The sequence below is a fragment of the Bos taurus genome, chromosome 5, assembly GCF_002263795.3.
Source record: "Bos taurus isolate L1 Dominette 01449 registration number 42190680 breed Hereford chromosome 5, ARS-UCD2.0, whole genome shotgun sequence".
Taxonomy (NCBI): Eukaryota; Metazoa; Chordata; class Mammalia; order Artiodactyla; family Bovidae; genus Bos; species Bos taurus.
The window spans coordinates 114,846,114-114,859,628 of record NC_037332.1 but is presented as its reverse complement, the minus strand read 5'-3'; the positions used below and the strand labels follow the sequence as shown (position 1 = coordinate 114,859,628).

The following is a 13,515-nucleotide window of genomic DNA, read 5'->3' as shown; positions in this document are numbered from 1 at the left end:
AAAAAAAATCCATCTCTTGTTGAGGAACTCGAGCCTGCAGTCAGGTGAAGGGCCAGGGTGCAAAGCGGGCACTTGAGACTGTATGTGATCACACGAAGTGTGGCCAAATGGGGAGGACCAGACCACTGACCTTGGGGATAACGCTGGGTCCCACCTCTCTGGGATGTCGTGGGGACCCTGTGAGGAGGGGGGCAGGGAGCACCGGACACGCAGGGAGTGCTCCACCTGTGCCAGCAGTGGGCACAGTTAATCCACAGCCTGCAGGGTGCCCTAGGCTTTGGTTTGGGGTTTGCTGCCCTGTTCTGCTTGCTCACTTGGTAAGCTGCCTGGGTGCCTTCTTCTAGAGGCATTCACAGCGGGACAAGACTTTCCCATGCCCTGTGATGGAGGGCTTTTGTGTGCACCCAGCACGCAGGTCCATCCGAGCTGGGTCCTAATTGGTAGGCTACAGTCTCTCCCCAAATCCCAGCCTCTCGACCTGCTACATGGCCCAGCAGCACCTCCCATGCACAGGAAGCGGCCAGGAATCTAGATCCAAAGACTTTGTTCTTCGCCTGGGCTCCCCCGTTCCCAATAAGCCAGGACAGGGGGCAACTGCTTCTTTTACAGGTAAACCAGTGGAGACCAATGAAGGCAGAGCAACTTGCCCAGGGGGAGGAGAGGACCAAGGTGCAGGAGGCGGGGCCTGATCTCTGGGACACGGACAAGCACGCGGGGCGGGGAGGGGGCAGGACCTGCCCGCCCACCCTCCCAGAGGGCATCTGCTGCAGATCAAGGACTCGTGACGAACCCAGCCTCCAGATTCTAAAGCTGTGTGGTCCAATTCAGTTTCCACTGGCCACATGTGCCCGCTGAAAATTTCCACAGGCTTTTGAATGATACTGACTTATTTTAAGTTTAAACATGTGGGGAGAAGCTCAGAGAGGTTGAGGAAGTGGCTCAGTGTCACAGAGCTAGGAAGCTGCCCTACAATCTAAAGTGGTTTTAAAAAGAAAGGAAAACACACACATACACACACCCAGAGCAAGAACCGGAGCCGTTTGCTTTGACTTCCAGGACATCAGAAGTTTAACAACAAACATATTTATGAAAATACTCAGAGCCCTTTGCAACAACAAAAAGAAAAATCTGTATTTTGGGGGCCGGGTATCTCTTTTGGTGGATCACTGGCTCAAAGTATTTTTAAGATATTACCTCATGTGTGTTTGCTAAGTCACTCCAGTCGTGTCCAATTCTTTGCGACCCTATGGACTGTAGCCCAGCAGGCTCCTCTGTCCATGGGATTCTCCAGGTAAGAATACTGGAGTGGGTTGCCATACCCTCCTCCAGGGGATCTTCCCGGCCCAGGGATCGAGCCCAGGTGTCTCATGTCTCCTGCACTGGCGGGCGCGTTCTTTACCTCTAGCACCATTTGGGAAGCCCCATTACTTCCTACTGTGCAGTGACAGAAAAAAATAATGGACACACAAAGCAGACAGAGATCAATGCAAATTTAAGCTTAGAATCAGCCTAAGATGCGTGGCTGTTGATACCAGCAGGCAGAGCCATCTGGGCAGTGACCATCAGGGACAGCTGGCGAGGATGTGGGTTCTCACCACCGCCGATGAGAGTTTCAGGTGGGCAAAGCTTCCGGGCCCTCTGTGTAACTACCCACCTTTGCTCTAACAGCCCCATTTGTAGGAGTTTATCCTGAGGAAGCAGATAAAGGTATAAACAGCTGTGTCCAAAGATACTGGACACGGTATGTATCTACCAGATCAGGAAACGTCCTGTCACAAGGACTGGATTTAATGACACGCAGAATAGGAGGCAGGTACTACAGCGATGAACACACACAGGCCAGACAACACGAAAGGCGTGCGACGAAACCCACTCACTCACACAAAAAGAGGCCCACACTATTAAGTAACACTTTACAAAACAGCTGTTTTGCAAAAAAAAACAAAAACAAAAAAACACCTGACCCACAGCCATTTCAAAAAACACACTCGTGCATACAAACCATCTAGCAAAAGGCACACCCAACCGTTAACTGCAGTTGGTCACCTCTGGAGAGAACGGTGAGGGAGCTGGGGCAGGGGCAGACTACAAGGATGGATCCTTTTCAAATGAGTACACTTCTGGACTGTTAATACATCAGGCCGCAAATAATCAGGCTAAACGCGTGATATTAGTAAACTGCTAAAAAAAAAAAAAAAAGTGTTCTTGCAAATAACACACAAATAAATATATACGTTAGAAAATGGGCCATTCAAACATAGAGCGAGTTGCCCACGAGGAGCCATCCGTGTGGAGAAATGATCTGGAGTAAACCCCCAGCGCCGTTATCTCTGGGTGAGGGGATTACGGGGGATTTTTATTTGTTTTGCTTATCTGCATTTTCAGACGTTTCTACAATGAACCTGAATTACTTTTTTAATTAGAAAAGCAAATGAGAAAAGTTAAAGAAAGAGAAAGGAATGAATGCAATCACCCAGGGGTTTAAGAAGGATCAGCTGCACATTAGAGAAACGGGCACCGAGAACGCGAAAGACGTCAAACTCAAGCACCCAGCTAATCCCGGGGAAATTATATTTTGTCTTTAATGCTTGCCAAGTGCTCAAAACATATTTTCACGCTGCAGCTTTCGCTCTGAGTCGGGGTGGGGAGGTATACTTTCTATACTTGCGGCGGGAGAAATATGTGGTGTGTATTCACTAGAGGGACGCCAGCCAGCAGTTGCTGGCTAAGCACTAAGGGTAGGACGGCCACGGACAGCAGAAGCAGAGGCGGCCAGGGATATCCCTGGTGGCCCAGAGGTTAAGACTCCTCGCTCTCACTGCAGGGGGCTGGGGTTCGATCCCTGGTCAGGGAAATAGATTCCACATGCTGTGCAGGCAAAACAATTTTAGAAAAATTTTTTAAAAAAGAAGCAGAGGCCGAGGCAGCCACATATTCTAGTCTGAGGGACACGCACACGCAGAGGCTCCTTGGTGGGGGTGCCGGCACCTTGGAGGGTGCTGTGGTTGAATTGCATCCCTGCACCAAAAAAGACACCGATGCTGGGAAGGATTGAGGGCAGGAGGAGAAGTGGGCAGCAGAGGACCAGAAGGTTGGAGGGCATCACCGACCCAATTACACGAGTGTGACCAACCTCCGGGAGTCGGTGATGGACAGGGAGGCCTGGCGTGCTGCAGTCCATGGGGTCATAAAGAGTCGGACACGACTGAGCGACTGAACAATAACAACAACCAAAAAAGATGTGTTGGAATCCTGACCCCCCTCTCGAACCTGTGAGTGTAAATTTACTTGGAAATAGGGTCTTGGCAGAAGTAAGCGCGTTAGGGTGGGCTTTAATCCAACACAATTGTGTTTTTACCAAAAAAGGGGGGAAATTTGAATACAGATCCATGTGAAAGCCAAGATGGAGACAATACATCTGATGACTCAAGAAAGGCCCAAAGTTGCCAGCAAGCCACCAGAAGCTGGGGGAGGGGCCTGGCACTGACCACCTCCCTGCCCCCCACCCCACCCCCTCCCAGAGCCTCGGAAGGAACAGCCCTGTAGACACCCTGATCTGGGATTTCTGGCTTCCAGAACTGTGAGGTTATATGTGTTGTTTAATGGGCTTTGTTCCAGGAGCCCCAGGAATTAAAACAGAGGGTATGGGAGAAGGTCCAGGAGGCTGGGGCTGGGACTATTTCAACTGCGTGATGGACATTCTCTGTATGACGAACACAACGCTGTCTGATTTTGTTCACGCAGCCCACCGAAGATCAGAGAGCTGGCTGGAAACCACACCAGACAAAGGATGCTTCAACCCAGAACGCGGCTCACCTGGGTCTCCAGTTCCGTCACCTCCAGATTCAGCTTGTTGAGGTGCTTGTTCACAAACGTGATGAGAGACTGCAAGGCAAAGAGACGCGGGAAACGTGAGCGCGAGATTCGGCTCCCACATCACGGGAAGGTCGCGACAGGTGCCATCTCTGGCTCTGTGAGACGCTTCCGTAACCTCCCCTGTTGGCTGGAATGAAAGGCTCGAGTCGAAAATGAAATGTTCTTACAATCACCCTTGGTTTTAATGGGATAAAACCTAAATCTACCCCAGCTGGTAAAGAAACGCACAACTCTGTCCACCAGCCCACGTGCACATGTACCATACTTAACAACCCTGCAGAAGAGTGATCTGCGCCCCCAGGATGGATGTGCTGACTCCCACTCAGGGGGAGATACTTAATTGCTTCAACATAGGCTAGCTGTAGCCTTGAACTACAAAAGACTGAGACAGAAAGGCTGCCCGGGGCCCCCTCCGTCAGAGTTTCAGTAAATGAAGAGACCTCAGAGACTTGCTGAGTCCTGGTGTGTGCCTACACAGGGCCACTGGCTTCTCCTCTTTGGTGAAAGTTTAAAACTTGTGGCCTGCAACTTGTCTCAGTAATCAAACCCGACTTTCATGGAATCTCAGTGTCAACCCCATCTCTCCCTACCCTGGACATGATGTCACTTCCTATTCATTTAACCCAGATATACTATGTGCCCAGCACTCTGACTGGTGCTGGGGATGCAAGACAGTAAGACAGAGCCCCACCCTGACGTCTGGGGCATGATTCTCCATACATACACCCAGTGGAGGTGATGGGGAATCCAGAGATGCAGCAAAGCAGATGAAACTCAAATGTCAGGGTGGTGGTGGGGTGTCGACGAGAAGCACGTGGATCCCTGGAAGATGAGGGCGCAGGGGAGCATCTTAGCTGGGGGGTGGAGTGGGCGGAGCAGCCACCCAGGCCGTGTATACCTGTGGGAGCCCTCCAGCACCTTCCAGCGGGGGCTGGAGGTGGGTGGGATGGGAGAGAGGAGTCGGGCGTGATCTCGGAGGGACCTGGAGAGCTGGACAGGGTCCCCCTGCCTTTATTCTGGGATTCAGGAGACACTAACACGACTCCCAGTGTGGGGGTGGGGAAGGGCCAGGCTGGAAGCAGGAAGGTGTCAGGGAAACAAAAGGATTCTTCCTTGGTCATAGCTGGGATCCCCACAATACGTCTTCTCAAAGAATGAATCAGATCTTCTGCAAGCCAGGGCTTCCCTGGTGGCTCAGCGGTCGATAATCCACCCGCCAATGCAGGAGAGGGTGGGTTTGATCCCTGGGTAGGGAAGATCCCCTGGAGAAGGAAGTGGCAACCCAGTCCAGTATTCTTGCCTGGAAAGTCTCATGGACAGGGAGGTCTGGCATGCTGCAGGCCGTGGGGTCGCAGAGTTGGACATGACTGAGCTAGGGAACAACAAGTTGTGCGTGCACTGGACGGAGTCCAGGGGCCGGGTGTGGCCGGGGTTGGGCTGGGGGCACTGCTCCGAGGGCCCAGAGTACGCTGCTTGTTATCCAAGCACGTTCAGTAGGCTTCGCCCCGAAGGCCCACTTCCGCCAAGTGCTTCAAGAACTAACAGTCTCATCATCCCAGCCTGGACTAACACGTTCCAAACGCGAGTTCCGTGGGAATGTAATGTGTTCTGTCTATCCCGATACATTTAAGTCAACAGATCTCACTGCAGACAAACACGCCTGGGGAAATGCACCCCACCAAGCCCCCGCTTAGTGAAGTGAAAGTCGCTCAGTCGTGTCCGACTCTTTGCGACCCCATGGACTATCCAGTCCATGGAATTCTCCAGGCCAGAATACTGGAGTGGGTAGCCTTTCCCTTCTCCAAGGGATCTTCCCAACCCAGGGATCAAACCCAGGTCTCCTGCATTGCAGGTGGATTCTTTACCATCTGAGCCACAAGGGGAAGTCCAAGAATACTGGAGTGGGTAGCCTATCTCTTCTCCAGGGGATCTTTCCCACCCAGGAATCAAAACGGGGTCTCCTGCATTGCAGGCAGATTTGTTGCCAGCTGAGCTACCAGGGAAGCCCAAGCCCCCTCTTGGAGAATTGCAAAGCATGTCAGCATATTACAGACTGAGAAGTCCTGCATGAAGCAACCTGTGTGGGAAAACTGTTCAAGATCGAGAGCCGTCTGCGCAGAGTCGAGGGCTTAGATTTTACAAGCGGAGATCCGTCCCACCGCTGCCTTCCTGAGCATTCTGTAGGCACTCAAATAACTTGATGTGTACTGAGTCTTGATTCCTCCGGGGGGAGAGAAAGCCATCTGCCTGGAAGCTCACCATTCCCCAGCCCCTGACTCCAAAGCCTTGTTCACGCGGTTTCTTCCATCAGAGGCTGACCAGCAGGCTGCCTCCCCTTTGCGCTCCCAGCTGGGGAGACAGGCCAAATGGAGCTCAGAACAGCTCTGCCAACAGCGCCTGCTTGTTTACCAGGCACGTGGTGGCTGCAGCTTCGCGGTAACGAGGCCAGCACGAGCCAGCAGGCTGACATGCTGAAAAACATTTACACACTGAAAAAAAGCCTTGATTCGGAATGAACTGCCCCCCAGCACTGGCAGGGTAATTCACTCCACAGCAGTGGCGGGGAGGGTGGCCAGGAAGATACCCAGGAGCAGAGATGCTGAGTTAAAAAGGTGCTAATTTTATGCACCGCAGTTACGCTTTTGACTATAATTACACTTCAATCCATGTGGCAAACATTTCAGAGATTTCAAACATTTTCCCACCTCCTTCCCGGCACGGAGTTCATGCTGTTAAAAAAAAAAAAAAAAGCACCCAGAGATGGAGGGAAACACCCTGACTGAGAACTCACCTTCTTCACAACACTGAGCTTGTCGGGGGCGTGGTCGAAGAGCGTGTCAAAGGCGTCCCGCTCTGCAGAGACACGGAGAAGGGTTTAAGGAGACGCGGGCGCTGCTCTGATCATCTCTGCATATCCCCGGAACCAAGCAGTGTCTAATCCCCCGGCATGTTCCACCTGCCTGGAAGCCTTTGCACTCCTGCCAGAGCCAAGAGGCAGGTGCTGACAAGGAGCAAAATCAAGGGAAAGACGCTTTGAAGGGTCCCTTTAACTCAGTTTCTGCCTCTGAACACAGAATACAGGGGAAGCACTCAGACATCACATCCTAGTCTCTCTCCATTTTCCCCACACACCTTGTTGATACATCTCGTGGATAAATCTGACCACCTCCCCAGGTAATCATGGCTGCCACCCCCAAACAAGCCCTCACCTGGGGATGGTGGCTACAACTTCCTGCTGAATGGGTTCTACGTCTGCACTCCCAACTCCTCTGATCCATTCTCCCCTGAAGGCCCAGTAAGCCCTTTAAAGTTTTGCTGTTCAGTCGCTAAGCTGTGTCCGATTCTTTGGGACCCCGTGGGCTGCAGTATGCCAGGCTTCCCACTTTAAAGTGTTAATTGGATCATTTCTTTCCCCCTCCCCACCTCTGCTTTCTTTCTATGAAGAAAGCTGAGCGCTGAAGAATCGATGCTTTTGAACTGTGGTGTTGGAGAAGACTCTTGAGAGTCCCTTGGACTACAAGGAGATCCAACCAGTCCATCCTAAAGGAGGTCAGTCCTGGGTGTTCATTGGAAGGACAGATGCTGAAGCTGAAACTCCAATACTTTGGCTACCTCATGCGAAGAGTTGACTCATTGGAAAAGACCTTAATGTTGGGAAAGATTAAAGGCAGAAGGAGAAGGGAATGATAGAGGATGAGATGGTTGGATGGCATCACCAACTCAATGGACATGAGTTTGGGTAAACTCCGGGAGTCAGTGATGGACAGGGATGGATGGCATGCTGCAGTCCATGGGGTCGCCAAGAGTTGGACATGACTGAGTGACTGAACTGAACTGGACCCCATCCCTGTGGGGACTAAAACTCTCCATCACTCTCTCATCACTCTTATAATAAAATTCTCTCTCTCTCCCATGGGCCCACAGGGTCCACAAGTTCAGCATCACCTCCCAACACCCACCCCCCCAACCTCACTCCACCCACTGGTACCTCCCTCTGTCACATGCCCACCAGCGGGCCTCTGCACCTGTTCCTCACCAGCCTCACCTCCCTGAGGTCGTCTGGGGGGCCTTCTACAACCACCTGTCTCTAAAAGAGCACCGCACTTCCACTCTCTGTCCTCTCACCCTGGTGCAACTTTCCTAGCGATTACTCACGGCTGTCAGTAAAGAATCTGCCTGCAAGGCAAGAGACCCAGGTTTAATCCTTGGGTTGGGAAGATCCCCCAAAGGAGGAGATGGCAACCCACTCCAGTATTCTTGCCTGGAGAATCTCATGGACAGAGGAGCCTGGTGGGCTATGGGGTCTATGGGGTCGCAAGACTCGGACACGACTGAGCGACTAAACCTCCACCATCACTCTGTGCGAGCACGTTCTGTTTTTCCTTCTCTGCTGGACTGTCTGCTCCTTGTAGCCCGGGACCACTGTCTCACTTCTTCACTGCACCATCACTGGCTGCAGAACCGTGAAGGGCCTGCAGCCAGTGCTCAGAACAAAGGAAAAGGGCCAGGAAATCCTGCTCAGAACCCCTCGCCAGCTGCTCTTCCCCAGGGTATCTGCCTCCATGGGAAGACCCCCGGGGCCGGAAGGGACCTATCCTGCCGCGTCCCAGGGACCCCGACCCATTCTACCTGCCTGCCACTCATGCGCCCAGCCATGCCTTCCAAATTAACACAGAATCAACCCCTTCTCTTTCAGTTGCAAGGCCACCAGAGGCTGGGGCGACGTGGCCGTCAGTGGACCAGACTGTCTGGGCCAGGGGCCTGCTTCCAGCCTGACACTGCCATGGCGGGTCACACGGAGGCAGACAGAGCCCACAGCCGCCTGGAGCCCAGGCAGGGGGGTGGAGGTCTCAGGGTGGGACCCAGGGCTGCAGGGGAGCCGCTGCCAGGACAGAAGGGGTGGGGATGAGGGAATCTGGAGGCCCGGGGGCCCCCCTTCGGTCCTCAAGGATACCCGGTCCCCCAAGGTGTCTGGGGGTGGTCAATGCTCAGAGAACCTCAACCAGCAGAGAGGCCCTCTATCCAAGCTGGGGCTGGGACTCAAACCCCCTGCATGGATTCTGGGGGAGGGCTGGGGTAGGAAGAGCCCTGCACCTGTCTGGAGGGGGCTGGAACCTGGAGCTAGAGATGACCCAGGGCCTGCTTCAGGATCGCATCAACTGAGAGAGGGGAGAAATGAGAAAAAGGCAGGTCATGACCGAGGGAGCCAGAGCCTGCGCCTCTCCTGGAGGAAGCATCCCAGCTACTCCCCCGAGGCTACCCCAACGGCAGGCACTCAGCACCCACAGGCCAGGGCCCCCGAAGGCAGCTGGCCCAGCCCAGGTAGCCTCCCCCTTGGTCTTGGGGGCAGGCAGCAGGAAGGAAGGTGACAGGCAAAGAGGAAGGTGTGTATGCATGGTGTGTGTGTGTGTGTGGTGTGTACACACACGTGTGCACAGGGCTGGGGAGTGTGTTTGCGGAGGGGCACCCCGCTTTTTTCACCTAAAGGCCAACAGTGACCCAAAGGCCTGACCCTGCAGGTTTTCCTTCCCCCAGCTTTTCTACTGCGGCAGCTGTAAATTATTTTTATAATCATCTAAGTCCGATTATACTCAACAAGACAGTCTGCTAAGAGGGAGGGAAAAGAAAGAAAAAAAAAGCTAAATCTTCACAAAGCAAAACACAAACTTTAAATGCAGCTTAAGAAAACCCCCAGGAGCAGAACAGCCTTGACGTCAGCCGGATATATTTAGCCGAGCCACCGCTGGGCCAGCAGAGGCTGGGCGGCAGGGGGGCCATCGCGGGGCCTGGAGGCCGGGGCCCCCACGCCCGCTTGCCTGCCCCTGGGGGGCGGATGGCGTCACGGCCGAGGCCTGGGGAATGACAACTAATCTGGCAGAGAGCCTGGGGCCCGTGACTTAGGCAAAGCGTCTCCCTCCATGAGGTGGGGGTGAAAACAGACCCCAGCTCACCACCGGTGTTAAGGATTAAGCGAGGTAATGAATCAAGGGCTTCCCAAGTGGCGCTAGTGGTAAAGAACCGGAATGCCGAAGCAGGAGACATAAGAGACGTGGGTTCGATCCCTGGGAAGGGGAAGAGCCCCTGGAGCAGGGCATGGCAACCCACTCCAGTGTTCTTGCTTGGAAAATCCCATGGACAGAGGACCCTGGCGGGGGGGCTACAGTCCATAGAATCGCAAAGAGACGGACACGACTGAAGCGACTTAGCACCCAGCACACACAGAGAAACGGACTTCCCTGGTGGCTCAGACGGTAAAGCATCTGCCTACAATGAGGGAGACCCGGGTTCAATCCCTGGGTCGGGAAGATCTCCTGGAGAAGGAAATGGCAACCCACTCCAGGATTCTTGCTGGAAGATCCCATGGGTGGAGGAGCCTGGTAGGCAACGGGCCTTGGGGTCGCAAAGAGTCGGACATGACTGAGCAACTTCACTTTCACTTTCACGCACAGGGTATAAAGGGAGAAGCAAGCATGTCACTGATGTCCTCTCGTCCTGCCCCCACCCTGACCTCCCCGTAGGCTCTGGGGACAGTCACAGGGATGAATGAACAGGGGGCAGCCCTGCCCCCAGGAAGGGCACAGGCAGTCCACAGATGGGTACCAATAAAGCCAGAAAGATGCAGGAAGCAGCTGCATCAGCCAGAGCCTCAGTGTCCACCGAAGTTCAACTTCCAAAGATGCTCGGCTTACTCCAGAAGAAGTGGGCCCTGTCTGAGTCTACGTTTTTGAAATCAGAAGCGTGTCCAAAAGTCCTGAATTTCTGGCTTCTCTTGAAGAAATGGGAGCCGAGGCAAGAGTGAACTTCCATTCGCCCTCCCCTACTCCCAGCATTGATGAGCCCCCCGTGGAAGTGGGGGCACAGACGCCCCTGTTTGCCCCCAGGCACCAGCACTCCCCGCCACACACAGCACAGAGGTGGCAGGGGTGGGGGCAGCCCTTCATCATTCAGTGTTCTCACCACTTCCTTCTTTCGTGAGACCCGTCTGGTCCCTGGGGCCCCGGAGCTTGGGGATGTGGACACAGGCCCGGGGTCAGAGGAGCCCTGATGTTCGAGTCCAGGCTTGCTAGGGCAAGAAGAGGAGGGTGTTCTGGGCAGAGGGAACAGAGAGCCAAGAGTGGGTTCCTGATGGTGTGGCCTGGGCAGGCGGCGGGGTGGCAGGGGAGGGTGTTGGCTAAGAGGGCTGGGTCCCTTGAGGGTAAAAGGAGTGGTGGAGGGTGGAGACCAGGAATGGTGTGATCCAGCTGCAGCCTCGGAAGCAACGGGGAGATGTGAAGGGGAGAGACCAGGGGCTGCAAGGAGTCCTGGAAGAAAAGGAAGAAAGCTTCTCCATCCTTCTCTCCAACTTCCTGAAGCCCGGGATGGGGAGGGGCGCCTGCAGAGAAGAGGCAGCCAGCAAGCCCGTTACCATGGAGACCGGGCTGCAGCTCCCCAGCTCCCCCGGGGAGAGAAGGGCCTCCTATCCACCCCAGCCGGGACAGCGGAGCCCGCAGAAGGCGGGTGGGGGGGGTCCCAGGGGAGGTGCAGCGCGCCCTCCCACCCCCTACCTCGCTCAGAGTGCTAAGGTGAGAAACTGAGGCCAAGAACTGGGCTCCCTGTGAAGGCTGCGCCACCCAGCACCCTGCCCCAAGGCAGACACGAGCCAAGGAGGGCCTGCTTGGTGTTCCTGGAACATGTGTGGTCAGGGCTGGCGATGCACACAGGGGACACATGCACCAGCCTGCAGGAGGCTCACAGCTCAAGGCACGTGTGCGTGCTCAGTCGCATCCCACTCTGACCCCCATGGACCAGAGCCCGCCATGCTCCTCTGTCCGTGAGATTCTCCAGGCCAGAATCCTGGAGGGGGTTGCCATTTTCTCTTACAGGGGAGCCTCCCAACCCAGGGATCGAACCCGCGTCTCTGACGTCAGCAGGTGGATCCTTTACCACTGGGCCAACTAGGAAATCCATGACTCAAGGAGCCACGTGCCAAGGGAAAGAGGGCAGGGCCAAGCAGGGGTCCCTGACCGTCCAGGCGCCCCCATGCCTGTCAGGCACAGAGCAAAAGCGTTCCCAGCGAGCAGAGGTGAGTAAAGAGATAATGGAGGGGAGAGGGGTCAGAGGACGGGCAGGGATTCGGGCAGCGGCATCAAGGAGGGCCTCCCTGGAGGAGGTAAGCCACGCGGGAATCTAGAGGGGGAGCATTTCAGGCCAGGGTACTGCGTGTACAAGAGCCGGAAGGGGAGTGCCGGGGTGAGGGGCTGCTGAGAGTGCAAAGTGGGGGGCCAGGAGGCCAGAGCAGAGAAGAGGGGTGTCCAGAGGGTGGTCTAAGGGGGCCTTGGAAGCCCCTGCGAGGGCTGCAAGGCTTTAGCTTTCGGCAAGCTGCGGGTGAACGGAGGGAGGGGTTAAGGAGTGCAGAGGAGCCAGCTCGAGGGGCCAGTGGGGGGAGGTGATGGGGTCTTAGGGCCACAGGGCCCGAGGGCTCCCGTGGGACATGGGCTGGCAGAAGCTGCTGCATGTCGGGGTAGCATGGAGACCCGGGGACCTGCGTCAGCAGGAGCCCAGAGCTGGGGGCGGGCGAGTTGCCTGTCACCCACTAATGGTCTGTTTTGCATTTCAGGAGCACAGGCAGCCCTGGACGTGATGAGGGCAACGACTCCAGGCTCCTCGGCCTCTCAAGTGCCACGGCGCACCCCCCACCACGCTCAGCCATTCCCGGGGACTCTCAGCCACCATCCAGTCCACCAGACCCCCGAGCGCCCCTTCTCAGGGCTGCCAGGGCCTTCCTGACTGAGCGTCTAGCCCCTTCTAGCATGGGAGGCTGCACACAGACCCCAGCGGAAACGATCCCCCCTGAAGCCCCCCGACTAGTCCAGGCGCCCTGGTCCTGTCCCCCACACTGAAGTGAAAACACAGGAAAGCAAGGCAGCCCTTGAAGACGCTCGGAGGGCCCACTTGAGTCCCCTCTGCCCTCGACAAGCCTGAAGGCTCAGGGAGGGGACAGCAGGGTGCCCTGCGCCCACCCCCTGCACACCCAGGGCAGGGCCAGGCGCCCCCACACCTGGAGCTGCACTCCCCACCCTATTCTGCAGCCTCAGCAACTGAACACAGGAGGATTCCTTTTCACTCCCTTTTTCTTTTAACGTTTTTTAATAATATAGACATAAAAAAGACCTCCAGTGCTACTTAAAAAAAAAAAAAGTGAAGACTGAATTTCCCCAGCACAGCTCAAGGACTACTTAAGGACACTTAAGGACATATAATTGCTGCATTTTCTCTGGTTCAAGACCTCTGGGAACTGAAGAGCCGCTCGTCCTCTTTGCACCCGAGTGGCAGGGGTACCTCTGGTCCCCATAATCACCGTGAGGCCGCAGAGGCCAAGCCCGGGGGTGCCCCCGAGGCGCACCCCTCACCCCGAGGCCCCCACCCACAGCTAGGGACAAGCTCCCGTGGCCGGCTCACAAGGCACGCAGAAAACTTCTATTTGGTCTCTATTTTCCTCCTAACGTCTGTACTCCCCTCTCTGCTCGCTGGAGAACACGGCATTTGGGGAGTGCTGAGGGCTTCTAGATTTGAAATATCACCAAAGCGGGGAGCCTGGCTCCAGCTGCCTCTGGCTGTGACTAAGAGCTGGGGGCTTCCCCTCCCGGAGGGCTGAGACGC

At 55.3% G+C, this 13,515-nt stretch overlaps 1 protein-coding gene across 5 annotated transcripts in view; it reads right to left on the bottom strand.

Moving 5' to 3' along the window:
- PARVB (parvin beta) overlaps window positions 1-13,515 on the bottom strand; it is a 116,712-nt gene that overhangs the window by 10,040 nt on the left and 93,157 nt on the right. For all 5 annotated transcript variants that reach the window (NM_001102299.1, XM_059886738.1, XM_024992209.2 and 2 more), the window contains exons 9-10: window positions 6,668-6,729; window positions 3,817-3,885 (exon numbers count right to left, since the gene is read on the bottom strand). In NM_001102299.1, the coding sequence (NP_001095769.1) occupies window positions 3,817-3,885; window positions 6,668-6,729 (131 nt within the window). The remainder of the gene's footprint in view (window positions 1-3,816; window positions 3,886-6,667; window positions 6,730-13,515) is intronic.